This window comes from Panthera onca, chromosome B3 (genome assembly GCF_046562875.1).
Source record: "Panthera onca isolate mPanOnc1 chromosome B3, mPanOnc1 haplotype 2, whole genome shotgun sequence".
NCBI classification, from domain to species: Eukaryota; Metazoa; Chordata; class Mammalia; order Carnivora; family Felidae; genus Panthera; species Panthera onca.
Window position 1 is genome coordinate 134,206,646 of NC_138344.1, and position 23,228 is coordinate 134,229,873.

Sequence of the window (23,228 nt, forward strand, 5' to 3'; positions counted from 1 at the left end):
CTGTCAGCACAGAGCCTGACGCGGGGCTCGAACCCACGAACCGTGAAATCATGAGCTGAGCCTAAGGTGGACACTCGATCAACTGAGCCATCCAGGCATCCCTGAGTTTCCTTTTGTTTTTCTACTTGCATAAAGAACATCTTTCAAGTAAAAAGAAGATCGTTTTTTGATGAAGACACAAAACATTTATAAAAACTGACCACATGCTGAGATATGCAGAGCAATTCTTTGGAAGGGCAGAAATCACAGTGTGCTCTCTAACCACGATATAATAAAGTTAGAAATCAACAAAAAGATTATTAGAAAATATTTACATGGAAACACAAAGGGCCTAGGATAACCAAACAAAAACAAACAAAAAAACGAAATCCACTTTAAGAAGTAAAACAAGATGGAAAGATCTGTGCTACTGAGTTTTAAGAACAGAACACTGGTACACAATAAAATCAGACTGAACAGAACAGAGGACCAGAAAGAGACACTGTTTTTATGGACATTAGATTTACAATCAATGCAGCACTGGATAAGAATGCAGAAAGAACAGTCTTTTCACTAAAAGGTGCTAAGACAATTGGATATTGATACAGAAGAAAAAAACAACAACCTCATCCCAACTAAAAAAAATTCACAAAATATTAATTGCATGTGGATTGCGGATCTAAATTAAATGTTAAAGGCAAACCAATAAAACGTCTACATTTCAGTCAATTTATAAGAAAGTTTACACAGCCTTACGGCAGGCAAGAACTTCTTTTTTTTTTTTTTTTTTTTTTTATTTATTTTTGGGACAGAGAGAGACAGAGCATGAACGGGGGAGGGGCAGAGAGAGAGGGAGACACAGAATCGGAAACAGGCTCCAGGCTCCGAGCCATCAGCCCAGAGCCTGACGCGGGGCTCGAACTCACGGACCGCAAGATCGTGACCTGGCTGAAGTCGGATGCTTAACCGACTGCGCCACCCAGGCGCCCCAGGCAAGAACTTCTTAAATGCAACACAGCATTATTATAAAAAACATTTTTTAATAAACTGGACTACATTAAAAATTGAAATTTTCCATTTTTTGAGACCATCGAAGAGAGTGAAATGGTCACCCATAGAGTGGGAAAAGTTATGTGCAACACATATAACCAACAAAGGGCTTATATCCAGAATGTATACGGAACTCCCACAAATCAATAAGAAAAAGCAAGCCCCAAACAGAAATTGGCTGTAAGCCTCAAGCGGGCACTTCAGAAGAGAAGCCATCCACATAGCCAAAACCATGAGTGAGTGCTCGATTTCATTAGTCATGAGGTAGACACACAAATGAAAACTCCAGTGAGATTCCACTACAAACTCACCAGCATGGGTTACAACTAAAAAGCCTGACAAAAGCAAGCGTTGACAAGAAATGGCACTCCTGCCGGAGGGAATATAAACGGAGGCAATCACTATGGAAAACAGTTTGGCAATTTCCACCAAGACTGAGGGAGACGTATGCCCTATGAAATGGCAGTGCCATTTGGGGACATACACACCACTGAAATGCCCGCACATGTGCACCAACAGACGAGTACAAGAACGCTCAGAGGCATTATTATCCGCCATGGCCAAAAACTGGAAAAAACTCAAATGCCCATTAACAGTAAAATGAACAGTAGTCTATATAGACTATATAAAAAGACCTTTTGTATGCTATGCAGAAACACTATACCACGCCATTTATAATAAATGAAAATAAATGTATTTTCTGTACAGATATTGAAACTGAAGCTACTGACAACACTTTGAGTGAAGCTCACAAAAATAATGCTGAATGAAAGGACCTATCATAAACAAAAGACCATATCTGGGTTGCTGCCAGTGCGTATTTGTTTACTCGAGTGGTGACCATACACGTGTCCTGCATTGGAGTAAATCACTGAGTTACATATTTCTGTTGTTCCTTTTTTCTACATGTGCATATTTCACAATTTAAAAAGGGTAAAACAATAGATCAAGTTCCTTTCAAAGTTAAGAATCACACTGGAAATAACACAGAGGCATAAAGTTTTTAAGAGTTTAAATTATTGCCATCTTTTCATTCTTCTTGTCCCATTTCAAATAGAACCCAGAGTATAAACCAATATTTTCTGAATTGAGCTAAACAATAAAACAGGTGGCTTCACACTGAGTTCAGAAAAGAAAAATAAAATATGGGGTTATGAGGTGAGATCTTATCCTCACCCCCGTTCAAATAGCTATGTGTGCAATCCAAGCATAATACATAGGCAGAGGGGCGCCAAGAGGGGGTTCTGATGCCAGAGAGCTTTGTTAAGGAGCCTGTGCACCTTATAAGCTAACCCTTAAATCATTCAGCACACAAACACTGCTACAAGTCTGTTTATGGTAACAAGAATATGCTGTCAGGAGTAGTAGTACCAAAAATGACTCACTACCTTTATGGGCTATACCTAAAAAAGAATATTCTGATTTCATTTTTCCTTTACAGAATTCCAATTCTCCTCTCAAACAGTATACAGTGATATTATTTTTAAAGCTCAAAAGGCATGTTTCTCAATTTACAGAACCACAGTGCTATAAATATAAAACGAAATGCAAAGTAACATTTACTTTACACCTCTCGAAAGCTCTATTTAAAATTTCAGTATTTATTCAAAACACATTCTCTTAATGGATAGGTAGATAAGAGACAGAGCAAGTGCAGTAAGATGTTAACGATGGGATCTCTGGGTTACAAAGCAGTAATCTATGGCTGTCATCAGACACATCGGTAAGTAAGAAATGAAACAAAACATAATCCGAATACTTGAAACATAAGTTTAGTCATTACTGACAGTGCTCTGTCCTGTCTTCTTCTCAAAATTTCCTTGTCAACCCATCATTCGCAGGCACATACACATACAACCTGCGCATGTCTGATTTCTATAATTAGGCACCAAGAATACTTTCTTGACTCTGATGATTTTCTCTCCAATATAATAAAAATCAGATGGCTTTACCACATCTTCATTGAGCCTATAATTTAAGTGTAAACCAATTTCCCACTCATTCAAACCAAAAAGCAATCTGTTTTCTAGTGATTTAATGAAAAGACAAAAGAAAAATTATCACATATTGCTAGGTAGGTATTTCTCATTTTTATTATGAAAATAATACATAAAATACCCTAAATGTTTTAAGAAGACAAAATTGATTAAACAAATTATGGCACATCTATAGATTTCATACTATGGGGCCATTAAAAAGCAATGAGTATGAAAACATGTTCACAATGTGTGATAGGAATAAAACAGATTACAAAACTGTTTATATGGCTTAATCTCAATGCTGTTAACAAGCACAAGAAAAGGAGAAAGACCAATTATCAAGGTATCCTGTGACACAAAGCTTTTAAACACTGTTTGTGAGAGATACAACTGATATGTGTAAAACAAGGTGGTGGGCCAGGCACAGGGTTCCTCTTTCCTTGTTTCTCTAAAAGAAAAAAAGAAAGGATGGATGGATGGATGGATGGATGGATGGATGGAAGGAAGGAAGGAAGGAAGGAAGGAAAAAACGAAGGAACGAAGGAAGGAAAAAAGATCCCTCCTACCAAACCCAACTCTCCTATAGATAACAACAGTACACTGTAGACCAAAAACAAAATGAACAAAAACCCTGAAGGGACTGGACAGTGATCAAAAGCAGGGCAGATTCTGGAGAGCACTGACTCTTGGAAGAAAGGGAACAGGGCCGCCTGTTTTAATGACTGTTAGCCTGAGGGCAAGCCAAAGTTGGTGCTGCACAGGGCGGATAAACTCCAACAGAAAAATCCACACTCTTTCTGGCCTGAAGAACCAGAGGGCGGAGTTCAGAGCAACCACAGCTGCTAGAAAGCAAGGTGGGAATCTTGGAAAGGAGAAAGCTCCAAATTCTGTGAACACAGTCTGCTCAAATATCTGGCTGATCCCTGAGCCACACATATATGGGACGGACCCCAACTAAGGATACATGGGGCACCTGGGTGGCTCGGTCAGTTGAGCATCTGACTTTGGCTCAAGTCATGATCTTGCATTCGTGGGTTCAAGCCCCACGTCGGGCTCTGTGCTGACAGCTCAGAGCCTGGAGCCTGCTTCTGATTCTGTCTCCCTCTCTCTCTCTCCCCTTCCCCTGCTCATTCTGGCTCTGTCTCTCAAAAAATAAAATAAAACATTAAAAAACAAAAATTTAATAATTTAAGAAAAGATACAAAAACTAAGCTAAGAGCTGCCACCAAAGACCCAGAATTTGCAGCATAGTCTAAGTTAATCACCTATTTAAAAAAAAAAACCCTCTCAGAGTAATATAATATGATTCTAAAGTGTCTACAATAAAACACCCCACATCCAGAATATAATCCAAAATTACTCCATACACAATGAAACATGAAAAGTTGACCCACTTTCAAAAAAGAAAAGAAAAGCACAGAATCCACACCTAAGTGACTCAGATGTTAGAATTACCAAAGATGCTAGAGTCCAAAGACATAAGAGAAAATAAGCTCACAATAATGAAAAAAAAAAAGAAAATGAAATCACAGCCAAAGAATAGAATCTACAAAAAAAGAACTAAATGTAAATTCAACAACTGAAAAATATAATGTCTAAAATAAAAATTAACTGGATGAGCTTAACAGCTGCATGGAGATGACAGAGGAAAGAGTGAACTTGACAGTCAATAATACCCAATCTTGACAGAGGGGGAAAAAAGTTGAACAGCAAAAAAAAAAAAAAAAAAAAAAAGTCTCAGAGGCACATAAAAGAATATAAAAAGGTCCAACATGTGTCTAATTGGAATCCCAAAATGAGAAGAGAAAAAGGATGGGAGGTGCCTGGGTGGCTCAATCAGCTAAGTGTCTGACTTTGGCTCAGGTCATGATCTCACGGTTTGTGGATTCAAGCCCCACATCGGGCTCTGTGCTGACAACTCAGAGCCTGGAGTCTGATTCAGATTCTGTATCTCCCTCTCTCTGCCTGTCCTCTGCTCATGCTCTGTCTCTGTCTCTCAAAAATGGATAGATGTCAAAAAATTTTTTTAAAAAGAAGAGAAGAAGGATGGGACAGAAAAGACTATTTGGAAAAATATTCTAGATTTTGGCAGGAGTCTGGATTACACTGTTAGATGCGTTTAACCAAACTCAACAAATACAAACTTAAAACTTAGGTAGTTCATTATGTATAACGTTTATATCAAAAGAAGAAAACTATAAACAGATACGGACCTCTAATAAATTACATATATGCTTAAGTATTTAGAAGTATATTAATGTCTGCAATTTACTTCGAAATGTGTTCTTCACCCATGCCCCACTCAAAGAGGATTAATAATGGATAGATCAATAGACAGACATGTGATTAATTTTGGTAAAATATTAACAACAGATTCTATGTGGTGGACATTCACCATTATAGTCTTTCAACTTTTCTGTGTGTTTGAAATGTTTCATAATAAAACTTTGAGGTGGGGGGGGGGGAGGGACACTGTGAGAGTGTTTCAATGGACCGAAGCAAATTATTTTTAAAATACAAGAGTTACATGTTGTTTCTTCTTACCATTACTCTCTTGGCCTCTAACAACATCAACCAAAATCTACCCAATGACTATTTCATTCAAGTGGCTATTGAGACTGGGTCATGTAGTGTAGTGGTGAAGAAAGACTACTCCATTGCTTCCTTTCTTCTCTTTACACCAAATTTTAGAAGATAGAAAATAAGAACTATCCTCAAACAAAAAAAATTTAAGAACGCTTTCTATATTTACTGATCAAATAAAAACAAATTCCTCATTTTCTTTCCAGACGTGTTAAAGATAACTGAGATATTACATGATTCCTTTCAAAAAGGACACATCTATACACAGATGTGTTGAATGTGATCAGATTTCATAATGAGATCTTTCAAAAATATTATACATTAAGTTCCTCTACAGAAAGAGCAAAACATATAAGAAACAAAATATAAAATTTATATATAAAAGGATTTTATATCTTTAAACATATGAAAGAACAAAATAACAGAAACAATAGCATTTAAACGCTACATGTTGATTTTTAAATCCTGCCATTTTATTGTTTACCTTCCAGTTCTTCCAGATGCGAAGGAGTTCCTTGTACCCTGGGCTGAATATAAGATAACTTAAACTTGGGCACCACAAATGGTACCTCTTTGCCATCAGACGGTAATTTGGAAAGTAAATAATCCTCAGTACAGCCAACCTGAGGCTTTACCGAGACAGAAGTCAATGGAGGTACACAGACAGTGGTATTCTGACATTCTGGGACTGCTGCTTTAAAGTCTCTTTCTGTGGAAACTACATATAAAAGAAGAAAAAAAGAAAAGAAAAAGAAAAATCACAAATATGAATGTAGAGCTATATATAATAATCTAAAGTTACCATGCTTTGGTACTTACTTAATCTTCTAGAAGAAACTGCTGATAGAAAAACTACCACTTCTAGGTCCTATCAAGCACTTCTGGAATCTACATTAATTCTGTCCAGGCAATATTTGCAAAATTAACATACCATTGCCAAAGTATATTAACTTATCATAATGGTAAAAGCAGTTTTTAAAGAAACTCATTCCCACAAAAAGAGTTCACAGATGGAAAATAAGTTTATTTTGTAGTTAATTCCACAATACTTTCAAGTAAAAGCCAGGCATTTAAAAATACTGCCAACGAAGCAATTCTTGTTGTCAGAACTAGTGGTTAGTATCGGTCTTAAATATATAAAGCAATTCTGAAGAGAAGCTAAAGGTCTCCCAAGTCTCCAAAAATCTTTACTGAATCACAAAATAAAATGTATTTTTACCCTAATACACTAGCAACTCTCCCTGTATTAGCTTCTGTGACCTATTTTGTCCTTGGTCTCAAATTATATGTGTTTCCTAAGCTGGCGACTTAGGCTGGGTAGGTAAGGGACACCCAGAGTTCATCTTTATGTATGAGCGGTGTTGTCTGTCGACTGGATGGAAGTACAACTACTACTGTGTAGGAATTTGGGAAATGTTTTAATGCAAAAAGAAGCCTTCCTATTCAAATATACTAGGGAGCTATGTTCCAGACAATAAAACACAAGAAAAAGCCAAAGACAAATAAAGTTCCAGTCATAACTCTGAAGAAAATGAAGAGACCATTAAATAGAAAGGGAAATCTCCAGAAGTCCTTCATAAGTATGGGGTCTTCATGAAATAATGGGTCTCTTCTCCGTTAGTCATTCATTTGTGAAAGGTGTTTTTTAATGCATTGTCATCAACTAGAACTATCTTTATTCAAATTAAAACATTTGCCGGAGTATAGTGTCCCCAAACACACTCAACAGTTCTCTTCTCTCCCTGCCTTCGCCTGTGCAATTTCATCCACCTACTACTAACCCTCGTGTCCAATCTTCACCTTCTCTGACTTTCTTCTTCCCACGCAGTTGCTGAAGTCCTCTTCAGACTCCCATGCCGAATGCCATCTTCTTAGTGGTCATGTCCCAGGGTGTCCGCCGGGTTGAATTTCTGTCTCTTATGCCCCAGGGTACCTTATTACTTACCTGGTGTGCCTTACATTTATGTCTGCTTCCCCCATGATGTCAGGAAATATTTCTCATTTATCTTTATATTACAAAATGCCACAAATAAAAAAGATATTAAATAAATGTTTGTTGATGTAAAAAGAAGCCAAACTCACAATTGTGCTTTTCTGTTTCACCATAGAAACATCCTCTACAGCAGCTCTTTAGAAATTCTGTTGCCATTACATACAATTTCTAACAGTCAGCAATTGATACAAACTTCCAATTTTAGTATCAATCTGTTGGCAGAACAGAAAACAAGTTAACATGATCAGGCTTAATGCGTTAGGTATCACTAAACAAATCATATTATCTGTCTTTCTAAGATGTAATGAGGAATACAAAGCAAAAATGTTTCAAGGAAGATAGATTTTTTATCTTATATATAATTTTGTATAAGCTAGGCTTCTTATAAGTTATTAAAATGAGATACTCAAAAATCACTAGATGAAAAATCTCAATGTTAAACCTGAAAAAAAGGGAAAATTCCACTCTCAGTCTTCTTTTTTGCCAGGTATACCCAAATTAATGCCCAAGCAAAATTTGCAAGAAAATATGGCACTCATAAAAAGTTTGAGAAAAATTTTCACTTCCTCCAAATCAATTCTTTTAGTAATCCAAAGGTCCTATAAATGGAGCCAATATACAACTTCATACTTTATAAGTTGGTTTAACATTTAGAATTACACCAACAGAAAAATATATCTTAAACACTGTATTACAAATCAAAACCACACTCAGATATCACCTCACACCAGTCAGAGTGGCCAAAATAAACAAATCAGGAGACTATAGATGCTGGAGAGGATGTGGAGAAACGGGAACCCTCTTGCACTGTTGGTGGAAACGCAAACTGGTGCAGCCACTCTGGAAAAGTGTGGAGGTTCCTCAGAAAATTAAAAATAGACCTACCCTATGACCCAGCAGTAGCACTGCTAGGAATTTACCCAAGGAATAGAGGAGCACTGATGCATAGGGGCACTTGTACCCCAATGTTTATAGCAGCACTCTCAACAATAGCCAAATTGTGGAAAAAGCCTAAATGGCCATCAACTGATGAATGGATAAAGAAATTGTGGTTTATATACACAATGGAGTACTACATGGCAATGAGAAAGAATGAAATATGGCCCTTTGTAGCAACGTGGATGGAACTGGAGAGTGTGATGCTAAGTGAAATAAGCCATACAGAGAAAGACAGATACCATATGGTTTCACTCTTATGTGGATCCTGAGAAACTTAACAGAAACCCATGGGGGAGGGGAAGGAAAAAAAAAAAGAGGTTAGAGTGGGAGAGAGTCAAAGCATAAGAGACTCTTAAAAACTGAGAACAAACTGAGGGTTGATGGGGGTGGGAGGGAGGGGAGGATGGGTGATGGGTATTGAGGAGGGCACCTTTTGGGATGAGCACTGGGTGTTGTATGGAAACCAATTTGACAATAAATTTCATATATTAAAAAAAATAAAGAGAAGCAAAGAAAAAAAATAAAAGGTGATTGCCATAAAAAAATAAAAATAAACACTGTATTACACACACACACACACACACACACACACACAGTTATCAGCTAAGTCACATATAACATAAGATGGAAATAAAAGGAGTCTGTCTTATTTTTTTTAAGATTTATTTTTTTTTTTTAATTTTTTCAACATTTTTTAATTTATTTTTGGGACAGAGACAGACAGAGCATGAACGGGGGAGGGGCAGAGAGAGAGGGAGACACAGAATCGGAAACAGGCTCCAGGCTCCGAGCCATCAGCCCAGAGCCTGACGCGGGGCTCGAACTCACGGACCGCAAGATCGTGACCTGGCTGAAGTCGGACGCTTAACCGACTGCGCCACCCAGGCACCCCTAAGATTTATTTTTAAGTAATATCTACACCCAGTGTGGACTTGAATTTATAACCCCAAGATCAAGAGTACTGTGCTGCATCGACTGAGCCAGCCAAGCGCCCTGGGAGTCTGTTTTAAATTTACCAGGAACTTAAGTTTGTATTAAGAACTTTATGTCCAATTGCCCACCTTGGGCTCACGGACTTTATTCCAAATGCACTCTCTTCATTTATGCCTACTTAAACTCTGTACATTTTTCATAGGAAATTCCAATGTATACAAAAGATGATAAAATGATGTAAGAAAATCCCTATCGCCCAGATGAAAGAGTTATCAACTCACAGCAAATCCTAATTCATCTCTACCTTCCCACTTCCGTTTCTGGGATCTGTAAGTAACAAATCTGCTGACTTTACTTCCTTCGTGTGGGTGTACTGACACTGTGCCTTCAATCAAAACGACCCCGGGGGGTTTTCATTTCCCCAAAGTGGGAGCTTGGATGATGAGGGAACTAACTACCTGCAGACCCCTGCGGGTGGCTTGTACCTCCTCATTCAGCAGGTCATAATCTGCAAATTCTTAATCCAATACACTAGCTCCAGCTTCCAAATACAGACACCAACAAAGTATTTGTTAAAATGCCAATCTGATAGGAAAGAAATGATATCTTGTGTTGTTTTAATTAGCATCTCTTTTACGTGAGGTTGGGCACCTTTTCATATAAGGCTAATCTGTATTTGTTTCTATGAACTCACTGTTCATTACCTTTTTTGCCCATCTTTCTATAAAGCTATTGGTCCTTTTCTGCCTCAGTTTTAGAGGATTTTTATATAGTTGAGAGATTAATGCGTTGTCCATGATATAAGTGGCAAGCATTCTTCCAGTCTGTCATTGTCTTTTTGAGGTATTTTCTGCCTTGTGTGTGTGTGTTGGGGGGGGGGGGGGGGGGAGGGGGCGTGGGGGGGATGTGTGTGTATATATATACACACATAAAAACATACATGAATGTGTGAATACACATACACGTAGTTATGGTTACCTAAGTTTTCCCTCTTTGTTTCTGGATTTGGACTCACAGGAAACTTTTCCTCATACATAGGTCATAAAAGACTTTACCCATGGTCTTTTCTAATACTTAGTATGGTGCTACTTTCTATATTAAACACCCCAGTGTACATACAGTATGAGAAGTAGATTCAATCCCACCTTTCCCAGTTGGCTATTCCAGTATCACAAACACCATTTATTTAAAATTCTGTATTTTCTCCAATGATTTTAGAATGCTGCCTTTATTATAGACTGAACTTCCACATATAATTGAGATATTTACATATTTTCTATTCTCTTCAACTGGACTGTCTTTTCCTGTAACACATTTTAAAGTGCAGGGGCACCTGGGTGGCTCAGGTGGTTAAATGTCCAACTTCAGCTCACCTCATGATTTCGTGGTCCATGAGTTTGAGCCCGGTGTTGGGCTCTGTGCCCGGAGCCTGCTTCAGATTCTGTGTCTTCCTCTCTCTCTGCCCCTCCCCCCTCTCAAAAATAAACATTAAAAAATTAATAAAAAATAAAATGATAATGGCCTATAGTAATATGCTCTCATATGCAGCAGGGCTGGCCCCCCCCAACCTTACTGTTCTTTAATTTCAAGGTTTTCCCAGGTTTCCTTGCTTGTCTGTTCTTACTAATGAACTTTATAATCTGTCTAGCCCCAGGAGGAAAAATCTAATGGTACTTTTGTTGGGATTCTGTTATATTTATAAATGATTTTAGAAAAAAAACTGACATTCTTAAGATGTTGTGCATGCCTACCCAGAACATTTGTTCTAGTCTGTGTTTGTATTTTGAAAAACTTTTTTTAGCATTTTTTTTTTTTTTTTTTGAGACAGAGAGAGACAGAGCATGAACAGGGGAGGGTCAGAGAGAGAGGGAGACACAGAATCCGAAATGGGCTCCAGGCTCTGAGCTGTCAGTACAGAGCCCGACGCAGGGCTCGAACTCACGGACTGTGAGATCACGACCTGAGCCAAGGTTGGACGCTTAACCAACTGAGCCACCCAGGCACCCTGTGTTTGTATTTTGAAGAGTTTTTGTAGTTTTTCTCATGTAAATGCAGAACTTTTCTTGTTAAGTGTATGCTTTTAAGATCTGTTTGGCTATCAGCAACGGCATCTTTTCTTCCATTATATCTTGTAACTGATTTGTTTTAAAAATTGATACATTTTCAAAATCCCTTTTTTAGCTCTAGTTAAAAAAAAAAAAACATTTTAATGTTTATTTATGAGAGAGAGAGAGAAAGGGACAGAGTATGAGTGGGGGAGGGGCAGACCGAGAATCCAAAGCAGGCTCCAGGCTCTGAGCTGTCAGCACAGAGCCCAATGCGGAGCTAGAACCCACAAGCTGGAAGATCATGACCTGAGCTGAAGTCAGACGCTTAGGAGCTCAAACCCACAAGCTGGGAGATCATGACCTGAGCTGAAGTCAGATGCTTAACCAACTGAGCCACCCAAGTGCCCCTAGCCCTAGTTTAAAGGATGTATTCCTTGACCACTCAGGTCATACTGAATTCTCTCATTTCTAAACATCCAGTGAACTTAAAAAAAAAAAAAAAAAAAAAAAAAAAAAATATATATATATATATATATATATATATTTTCTTGACATTTATGATACTTGTTCTCTCTCCCCTTCTAAAATATAAACTTTTCAGAAACAATATTATACTTACTTTCTACTTATCACTCAGCACCCTATATGATACTGGGAACATAGGAGGAACTCAACAAATATATAGTTGATCGACAAGGGAACAAAGTATAACTACCTCACATAAAAACTCCTAATGAACTCATCAAACCACATTTCTGACCCCCGGCCAGACTGCAAATACTTTACATTAATCATGAAAGGAATGTGGGAGGACTGGTTAAAAACCATTACTGCTTCTCAAAGGTCCTCAAAGTTGATGGCCTTGAGTCATCCAAAATGAACTGGGGACTATGGGGGAGGGATGCAGAAAAGAAAACAACTTTATGTGAATATGAATAAGGCAGATAGATGGGGCACCTGGGTGGCTCAGTCAGTTAAGCTTCTGATTCTTGTTTTCGGCTGAGGTCTTGTTTTCGGCTGATAGCACGGAGCCTGCTTGGGATTCTCTCTTTCCATCTCTCTCTGCCCCTCCTCAGTTCATGTGTTTGTTCGTTCTCTCTCTCTCTCTCTCTCTCTCAAAAGTAAATAAAAACTTAAAAAGAAAAAGAAGGCAGATAGAGTTTGCATGACAGACTACTGGAGAGTAGAGAGGTACACACAGAGACAACCACAGACCTCAGCAAAGCCTCCCCCTACCCCCCAGGATTCAGCCGGGCACTGCTCAGAGCATGCACACAAGCAAATTGCACAAGACTGGGCAAAGACCACCAGAAAAGATTACAAAAACCATACCATCTCTCGCCAAGGTCAGGACTCATGTCTGTTCCCACCAACCAAACTGGGATAACCTCATAATTCACAGGACATTGGGTAGAATACTTAGAAGGTCTTGCCTCTGTGGGGTAATAAATAGCCCTAACTAAATGCTAGTCTGCTTTCCAACCAACAAATTTAAAAAGCAAGACTCAAAAGGATCAAACCATTTTCAAAAAAAACTATGTCCTGGGGTACCTGGGTGGCTCAGCTGGCTAAACACCTGAGGACTTTGGCTCAGGTCATGATCTCATGGTTCATGAGTTCGAGCCCTGCATCTGCTGTCAGCACAGAGCCCGCTTCAGATCCTCTGTCACCCTCTCTCCCTGTCCTACCCCCACTGGTTCTCTCTCTCTTTCAAGATAAACAAACAAATATGTCCCAAAGCAAAAAATACTTCTAAAAATCTAAAACTATCCAGCACACAAGGTAAAATTCACAATATCTGGCATCCAATAAAAAAATGACCAAACATGCAAAAAGGAAAAAAAAAAAAAAAACCATTGAGAAAAATCAACCAACTGGAACCACACAGAAATACATGGACAATTAGACTTTAAAACATTTCTGACACTGTATGTTCAAAAAGTTAAGAAGTCACATGATAGATACAAAAAAGATGCAACTTCTAAAAATGAAAATTATAGTATCTGAGGTAGAAGATACACTGGATGAGATTAATAGCAGATTAGATATTGCAAAAGAAAAGACTAAAGAACTTAAAGGCACAGGTAGAGAAACTACCCAAAATGAAACAAAGAGAAAAAAGAACAAAGACAAAATAAAAAGAACATCTATGACCCATGAGATAATTTCCAGCAGCCTAATAAACGTGTAATTGAAATCCATGAAGGAGATGGGGGGAGGCAGAAAAAATATTTGAAGAAATACTAACAATTTTCACATTTGATAATTACCAACCACAGATCTAAGAACCTCAACAAACACTAAGCATAGGAAGTATGAAGAAAACTATGCCAAGACACATCACAATAACATGGCTCAAAGCCAGTGATAAAGAGGAAATTTCAAAAGCAGCTGGAAAAAAGAAAGGACTTGTATTTTACTTCATTAAATATAGCCTATCATAGTTTTGTTTGTTTGTTTTTTGAGAGAGAGGGGCAGAGGGAGGAGAGAAAGAATCCCAAGCAGGCTCCGTGCTACCAGCATAAGCCTGACGCGGGGCTCGATCCCATGACTGAGATCATGACCTGAGTGAAAAATCAGGAGTCGGATGCTTAACTGATTGAGCCACCCAGGTGCCCTGAGCCCATCCTAGTTGTTTTAATAGTCCATAAGTAGTAATTCCAATATGTAAGCTTTTGTAAGTTTACTTCTTATCATCTGTTGTTTCTGCTGACTCTTGTTCAGGCTGTCTTATTTCCTGTGCACTTGGTTATCTTTGACAAATTATTCAGTGACTTTGAAACTTTATTCGCAGAACTTTTTAGAGACAAAGATAAAAATACACTGCCACAGAGAATATCTGCATTTGTTTACCATATTATTTTAAATTCACATTGACATATAACCCAATTTAAAAATGGGCAAAGGATGTGAATAGACTCTCTAAAGAAATACGACAGATAAATGACCAATAAACAACATGAAAAGGTGCTTAACATCAGCAGTAATGGGAAATGCAAATCAAAGCCACGAGATACCAATCCACATACATTGAGGACGGCTATAACCAAAAAGACAGACAAAAACAAGTGTTGACAAAGATCTAGAGAAACCGGAACCCTCAAAGATTATTGGGGAGAATAAAAACTGGTGCGGCTGCTTTGGGAAATGGTTCGGGAGTTCCTCCATGGAATTACCATATGACCCAAGAATTCCACTCCGTAGGTAACAGCTATGAGAATGAAAACTATATTTCCATACAAAAATTGTACACAAATGCTCACGGCAGCATTATTCATAATAGCCAAAAAGCAGATACAACCCAAATGTCCATCAACTAACAAACAGAAATACTAAAACAAAATATGGTAGAATCTTATTCAGCCATTAAAACGAATCAAGTACTGGGGCGCCTGGGTGGCTCAGTCGGTTAAGCGGCCGACTTCGGCTCAGGTCATGATCTCGCGGTCCGTGAGTTCAAGCCCCACGTCAGGCTCTGTGCTGACAGCTCAGAGCCTGAAGCTTGTTTCAGATTCTGTGTCTCCCTCTCTCTGACCCTCCCCTGTTCATGCTCTGTCTCTCTCTGTCTCAAAAATAAATAAATGTTAAAAAAAATTTTTTTAATAAATAAATAAATAAATAAATAATAAAAAAAAATAAAACGAATCAAGTACAGATTCATGTTACCAAACAGATAAACCTTGAAAACATGCTAAGTGAAAAAGGCAAGACACAAAAGGCCACGTATCGTATAATTTCATTTACATGAAATTCCCAGAATAAGCAAATCCATAGAAATAGAAAGCACATTAGTGATTTCCAGAGATTGGGGGAAAACGGGGAAATGAGAAGTGACTGCTAATGAGTACAGGTTTCTTTCCGGGGGAAAAAATGGTCTAGAATTAGTGATGATGGTTGCACAACTTTGTGAATATATGAAAAACCACTGAACTGTACACTTCAAAAGGGTGAATTTTATGGTATGTGAACTGTATCTAAAGAAAAATAAGATATTAAAAAAATTACATCTTGGAATTTTTTGGGGACCACCAAGGTGATGTGAACCACCTCTCTACCACCGTCCATGGTTACAACTTTCCAAGGACACGTTTTCTTCTCCTGTTTCACTTGGCGTCAAGGCAACTTTCCTTGTGGTTCCCTAAAAGAGGTAGAGTGAGTTTTAGTCCTTGAAGCCACAGACCTTTGGGATTTCCAGAACTAGAGGCAGAGACTCTCTTGTTAGCTTACCTTGAACGAGCCCTAGGCTGACTTCTAACTACGCCTCCTGTCCTGCAAATCCACTGAATTCTTAATCAAACCTAATCAAGTCTCCCCAGTTTAGCAAATGCACTCAGAGCAAATAAGAATTAAGGGCTCCTTTAGTCTCTGATTTTCAGCTTTCTCTTTGATTTTGGCATATTAATTCATAAGTACCTTTTTTAAAAATTGCACTGCAGCATTCTTAGCTATTTTCAGTGTGAAAGTTTTTCCAAATCTTAACTATATTCCCAAAATGAAAATTCTCTATTTACTTTTCAAGTTAGAATGAACTCTAATGAGTTAGGACAGGATCTGCAAAAACAAAAAGCCTGATATAGTCTACATTAAAGTAGCTTCAGTATTCCTTGTGACTTCAGCTGATTACAGTAGATATTTAAGATTTAAAATATATTCCAATGAAAGTTTACTTTAGAAAAAAATTAATTTGAGGGGGAGTCTAGTTTTAAAAGAATTGTAAGTAGGTGACTCCTTCTCTTAGGTATCAAGGCTCTTTACACAATTAAAGTAAATATGATTGCAGCAAGAATACACAAAGAGACCAAAGAAAGATTAGTCCAAAAACATACGCACACATATATGGAAACTTGGCATATGATGCGTATAGATCCGTAGGAGGAAAACCAGAATGTTCAATAAATGATGCTAGGAAAAACTGATTAGCCGTCTGGAAAATAAATGAAACTGGACCCCCACTTCACATGACACAAATATCAATCACATATGGATTAAAGACGTAAATACAAAAGGCAACACTATTTTAAAGCTTTCAGAAGAAAATATAAGACTACATCTTTCTAACCTCAAGGAAGAGAAAAATGTGTTAAGCAAGATGCCAAGGGGCACCTGGGTGACTCAGTTGGTTAAGTGTCTGACTCTGGATTTCGGCTCAGGTCATGATCTCAAAGTCGTGAGATTGAGCCCTGCTTGGGGCTTTGCACTGAGTGTAGAGCCTGCCTGGGATATTCTCTCTCGCTCGCTCGCTCACTGTCTCTCTGCCCCTCTCCCACTCACAGGCGCACACACACTTTCTCTCTCAAAATAAACAAATAAACATTAAAAAAAAAAAGCCAAAGCTTAAAAACAAAAAGATGCCAAAAGCATACACCATAAAGACAAAGTCTGAAACACTCAAGTACTCTAAACTATAGAATACATCTATCAAAAACCATATAAAGTAAAAGACAAGCCACTTGCTGGGGAGAAGATATTTCCCACATGCATAACCAATAAGACTCAGTACCATAAATAAATGCAACTTCTAGAAGGAGATTTTTTTAAGTCAAAAAAATAGGCAAAAGACATAAACAGACATAACAGAATTGTGGAACATCTGACATCATCAGTAATTAAGGAAATGTAAATTCAACGTTCAATGGAGGACCATTTCTCACCTACCAGATTGTCGAAAAGAAACAATTCAGATCATTACAAATGTTGTTGTACAAACGTCTCAAATGTTGAGGAAGGGAACAAGGTGAACATTGAACACACTGCCTGTGGAAGTATAAACTGGTATAACCACTTTGCAGAACAATTCAGTATGGGGGCACCTGGGTGGCTCAGTCGGTTAAACGTCTGACTCTTGGTTTCCGCTCAGGTCATGAACTCACCATTTGTGAGACAGATGCCCGGGTCTGGCAGTGCAGATAGACCACACTGCCAGAGTAGAGCCTGCTTGGGAGTCCCTCTCTCTCTCCCTCTCTCTCTCTCTGCCCCTCCCCCACTCACGCTCACATTCTCTGTCAAGGAAAAAAAAAATTCAGTATGTTCTAGCAAAACTGAAGATCCACAACTCTACTTCTGGGCAAAGAGACATGCGTTAGAATGGCCATAACAAAACAGCGCTTAGCGGCAAAGAGTGAAAATTAAATTAAAAAAAAAAAAAAAGAAAATGGAAAATATCCCTAAACATCCATTAACAGGAAAACGGATAAACAGCAGTCAAGTCATACAATGTAATGATATAGAGCAATAAAAAGTAAATGAACTGTAACATAGCAACATCAATGAATCTCATAAATATAATATACCAAAAAAAAGTAGCAGCATGGAAAGAGAGAGACACAGTCAGGGCTTTGAAAATATTCATAAGTATTGTTTCTTTAAAATTTTTTTTCATGTTTATTTTTGAGAGACAGAGACAGAGACAGAGACAGAGACAGAGACAGAGTGTGAGTGGGGAAGGGGCAGAGAGAGGGGAGACAGAGAATCCAAAGCAGGGTCCAGGCTCTGAGCTGTCAGCACAGAGCCTGACGTGGGGCTCGAACTCATGGACTGTGAGATCATGACCTGAGCCAGAGTCAGACACCCAACCGACTGAGCCAGCCAGGTGCCCCAATAAGTATTATTTCTAAAGCATGATATGAGTACAGGGGCATTTATTTTATTTGTATTCTCTAAATCTATAGCTGTGTGAAAAGTACTATTTTGTACATATGAAATAATTTCTCATTTAAAAATTAAGTAAATGCATGGCTGTGGTTGAAAACATGAAAATTACAGAAAACTATATGAAGAAAATAAAAATTATCAATAATCCCATCACCCTGAGATAACTACAGTATTTAAAAGAAAAAATATATTTAGCATATCTTTTTCCACTATTTAAAAAAAATTTTTTTAATGTTTATTTATTTTTGAGAGAGACACAGAGCACAAGCAGGGGAGGGGCAGAAAGAGACAGACAGACAGAATCTGAAGCAGGCTCCAGGCTCCGAGATGTCAGCACAGAGCCGGATGCGGGGCTCCAACCCACAAACCGCGAGATCATGATCTGAGCCGAAGTTGGATGCTTAACCTACTGAACCACCCAGGCACCCCATCTTCCACTATTTTTATTTATTTGTTTACAGCTTTATTGAGGTACTTACAGTAAATTATACACATTTAAAAAGGGTTTTTTTTATTATGTTTATTTACTTTTGACAGAGAGAGACAGGGCACGAGAGGGGGAGGGGCAGAGAGAGAGGGAGACACAGAATCCGAAACAGGCTCCAGGTTCTGAGCTGTCAGCACAGAGCCCCACGCGGGGCTCAAACTCACAGACCGTGAGATCATGACCTGAGCCGAAGTCGGACGCTCAACCGACTGAGCCAGCCAGGCATCCCTATACATATTTAAAATGTATAATTACATGAGTCAAACATATGTATACACTGGTGAAAGCATCTTCACAACCAAGAAAATGAAGGGGTGCCTGGGTGGCTCAGTCGGTTAAGCGCCCAACTCTTGATTTCGGCTCAGGTCATGATCTCACTGTTCATGAGATCGAGCCCTGTGCGGGGCCTGCTTGGGATTCTCTCTTTCTGCCCTTCCCTCCACCCCCATCTCCATTCTCTCTCTCAAAATAAATAAACAAAAAAAAAAAAAAGAAAATGAACACACTCACCATTCCCAAAAGTTTCCTCACACCCCTTTCCAGTCCTTTTCCTTTGCACCCACCCTCTGTTGTCTGTTACTTTAGGCTACTTTGCATTTTTAGGATTTTGTCAGGTTTGAACACACTTTATGCATATGTCACACTTTACTTGACACTGACAGGTTTCCCAAAATGCTTTACCAATTGACACTTCCATCAGCAGAGAATGAGCGTTCCAGGTGCTCCATATCCTTTGCAACATTTGGTTATTGGCCTTTTCCACTGTGGCGATTATTTGCATATTCCCCAGGTAAATATACATAAAACTACTTGTCTGAACGGCAACGAAAAAAATTAAACTTCAATGATGACCGAAGTGACACTCATTGTAAAGAAATTTTCACGTTAAGGGCCTTTTCCCTTGAATGCATGGTAATAACTGAAGCAAAGCCCTTGGTGCACGCCTCATGAATTCCGATTTAGTAAAGACGTCTGATTTCCACATAAGAGATTTAGAAGAATCATTGAAATATCTAAAGAGGAATCACATGACTTAAATGCAAGCTGGGAGTCTCACAGTACTGGAACTCAGGTGAAATACAATCCAACACAGTTTGTGAAAGTGTGACTTTAATACGGATAACACCAGACCCCAAGAGACCAAAATACCACTAAGATCGCGATAATTTGAATGAGGGACGATGAAAATCTTTCTTACAATAGTTCTATTCAGTCTGCTCAGCTATTTGCTCTCAGCTTCTGCTACTTAACCACGAGAGGGGAACAATGCTGTGAGATGCACTTTAACATAAAGGTATTCGACTGTCCTTATATTCTTTCCAAACGGACCATAAACTCCCCTCTACCACCTGTAACTTCTAATCTTTGTCTCTCAAAATAAGGACTCTACACTCCTTATCTTTATTTCTTCATTCTCTATTTACTCCTCAAATTCATTCATATTTGGCTTCTATCGTTATCATTTTACTTATATTGTGTTTGCTGAGGTCAATGACCTCCTCCTATCCTAACTACCAAAGCCAAGAGACATTTAATCAGCGCCTATCTTCCAGATCCTTCTGACTCATTTGACTGAGATAGATTTCCCTCCTGATTAAAACTCTTTCCTCTCCCGCCTTCTAAGCACCATTATCTGCTAGATTTTCCTCCTTCTCTCCTGAATTCTCCTCCTCACTCTCCATGGCTGTCTCTATACGGCACTTCAATGTTGGTTTCCCGTGCTTGGTCTTCTTTTCTTGTTCTTACTGGAAGATTTCTTCCACTCTCACGGGACTAACTACACAAATCCATGATGCTTCCAACATTTACAACTCTTATCCTGACTTCGGAAAATCCCAATACCAGACAGGTGTGCCAGATGGTCTCCAAGAATCTCACTGCTTTTCTCTCAGCCTGAATTAATCTCAGTCTGTTAGCTTTATGCGTGAATACAACTATAATTCAAGGGGAGCCATAAAATACAAGAGATACTTTTGAAATATTTTTCTTGAAGGGTTTAAAGAAACACAAATTTTTATAAAGACTTTCCTCCAGTTATGAAGGTAACTCATAGTAACAAAAAGTACAAAACACAAGAGATAAAAGGCAAATCTCCTCCAATCCCAGCTCTCAAAGGCAAGCAATATCAACATGTCCTTCCAGAAGAAGCAGTTTTCACCACAATGAAGTTACGTACCAAAATATCAAATTAGTAAATAGACGGTGTTGTTAACTCTTCGTATTTTCCAGGCTACTTTTTGCAGTATTAATCAGAAGACAAAATTCTACTACATGCCTACCTGGAGTGAGAAAATTAATAATATTCTAAAAACCAACGCAATCCTTTTACATGCTGTATTTTTTAGTATTCTAAAGGAATCGGTGTTTTTGGCTTGGCAACTATCTTGCCTATCCCTGGACGCCTACCTGTGTGCAATATACCCCACAAATCAGTCATCCTACTTTCCTTTATTTAAAGGAAACCACAGCAAAGAAGAAGAAGAAAAAAAAAAAAAAAAACTGTAAGAGACAGAAGCCAAATCTAAAATCAAGCTGGGTGTATAATTCCTGTTTTGCAAAAACCATAGGGAAGTGACATTTTAATACCCCTTCTCTGCTTCTACAAGTTTCAGAAACATCACAGATTAAAGACACTCCGCTAATGTGTTCTTACCGGACTCTCCAGGCAAAGGAAGTTCGCTTCCCTCTTTGCCCAGAGGCCACCTGTACCGGGCAGAGAGCGGGGTGCGGGGTGCAGGGTGCGGGCTGGGGTCCCTTCCCTCCCGTCCGGGCGGCCCAGTCCCTCCCGTCCGGGCGTCCCAGTGAGCGGACCCGGGTAGGGCAGGGGCCTGGCCTCGCCCCCCACCCCCGAGTTACTGAGCCCCCTCCCCGCCCAGGCCACGGTGAGCTCGGCTGTCCGGGGACCTCAGACCTCCCCGAGGGCTCCGGAGAGCAGGTGTCACTGAGAGACTCGGGAAACCGCCCCCCCCCACCACCCCCCCCCCCGCGTCCCCAGCCCCCAAGCAAGGCGACGTTTCTAAAGAGTGAAAGGAGACGAAAAACCGTACACATCCGCAAGCCCCGGGCGGCTGGGGCAGGGGCCGCTCTCACACCGCGCCCCCCACCCCCGGAGGCCCCCGACCGCGGCCGCTCGAGGCCCGCGCCACGCTGCGCGCCCGGGAGGGGCCCCACGGCGCACCTGAGCCCAAGGCCCCCTCCCCGCCCGAGACGTGCCGCCCGGCCGCCCCGCGCGGGGTCTCCACGCGCCGCTCCCGGGCGCCCCCCAGCTCCACGCCGCGCTGAGACGGCGCCGCGCGGCCGAGGCCGGTTACCTCCTGCAGCCAGCGGGCGCTCCGCCGTGGCCTCCCGCGGGAGCCGGGCCCGGGGTCACCTCGTGCGGCCGCGCCCCGAGACCCCGCCCCCGGTCCCTCCAAGTCCGCCCCGCCCCTCGGGAGGTGCGCGCCGAGGGGCGGGGCGGGGCCGCCCGGCCGGTACCTGAGCGCGCGGGCCTGCGCGCTCGGCCCCTCCCTCCCCGCCTCTCCCAGCCGCCGCCCTGGGCCCCTCCGGAGAGGTCTTCGGAGTGCCTGGAAGGGTCAGAAGGGAGATAAAAACTAACCAAGGGACAGAGGGAACGTTTGGGACCTGAACTTTTGTGTAGAGGGGACGGAGGAACAGGCTTTCTTGCCAGAGGTGTGGCTGCACCCTTGGAAACGGAAGAAGCTTTTCTTAGCTGCCTTGTAGCGTCACCTGACTTTACACCCTAATTTTAAATTCTTTAAGGATCAGCCCGCTTCTCTTCACTGTTGTGGCTTCACATCTACCACCACCTTGCTAGCAATAGGCCTGTCGGAAGGTGTCTACTACAGTGCCCGGGCCCCCATATTATGCTAGAATCCACTCTCGCACCCTGGCAAGGAGTGGGCTCGCCCTTTTCTTTTATGCCTCCCACGGTGGGAGTCTCAGCCCCGTTCCTGGAAAGTTGTTGAGTGGATTCCTAGATTACCTGTTGATGAATGGCTCAGCTTTTGAAAGGCTGAGGAAGTACGAATTGAAGTAAAGGTCAGCCTTTTCTTCCCAAGGAGCAGTCTGTCCCAAAGGGGGTAAGTGGGTTCTGCTCATCTCCAGGCCCTACAGATGCTGGAGTGCAGGTGGAGGGGGGGCTAGATCCCAAGATCAAATTAATCTGGGGAACAGACACAGTATAATTACCCTCCTTGAGAGTCACGGGCACTTAACACGCTTAAGAACTGTGTTTTGCTTTGTATCATCCTGTAGTTCCCAACTTTATTTGACCTGAAGGGTGGTAGGCCAAAATATGCCACTTTGACATAAGGGTTCTTTTAAGTTAAAGGCACTTGAACAACAGCAGATACAAGAAGATCACTCTGACCCTCCTTTTTCTTCCTGAAAGTGGAAGATGAAACTCCCGAGTGAAAGATGTCTTCCCTATACTGGGAGGCAAGAAACATTCTTATCACCAGGGAGTAGAGGATAAAGGAAGTCTATACGCACAAACCTTGTGAAACTAACCCTGATCTTCCTGGTCCCTTCACCATTATCTGCCCCAGCTCAAGCCCCTTTTCTATTATTTAGCCCCCTTTGTTCCA

General features: G+C 40.3%; 1 protein-coding gene across 5 annotated transcripts in view; it reads right to left on the minus strand.

The window, feature by feature from the left end:
• The window catches only part of TC2N (tandem C2 domains, nuclear), a 45,045-nt gene extending 22,965 nt beyond the window's left edge, over window positions 1-22,080 (minus strand). The window contains exons 1-4 of one of the 5 annotated variants that reach the window (XM_081795981.1): window positions 21,954-22,048; window positions 15,510-15,642; window positions 7,674-7,796; window positions 6,076-6,309 (exon numbers count right to left, since the gene is read on the minus strand). In XM_081795981.1, coding sequence (XP_081652107.1) covers window positions 6,076-6,309; window positions 7,674-7,740 — 301 coding nt within the window. In that variant the 5' untranslated portion in view covers window positions 7,741-7,796; window positions 15,510-15,642; window positions 21,954-22,048. Of the gene's footprint in view, window positions 1-6,075; window positions 6,310-7,673; window positions 7,797-15,509; window positions 15,643-17,159; window positions 17,599-19,323; window positions 21,482-21,953 lie in introns of those variants that run through there. The other 4 variants (XM_081795980.1, XM_060620570.3, XM_081795982.1 and 1 more) reach the window with 4 other exon arrangements.
• Window positions 22,081-23,228: the final 1,148 nt, after the last annotated feature.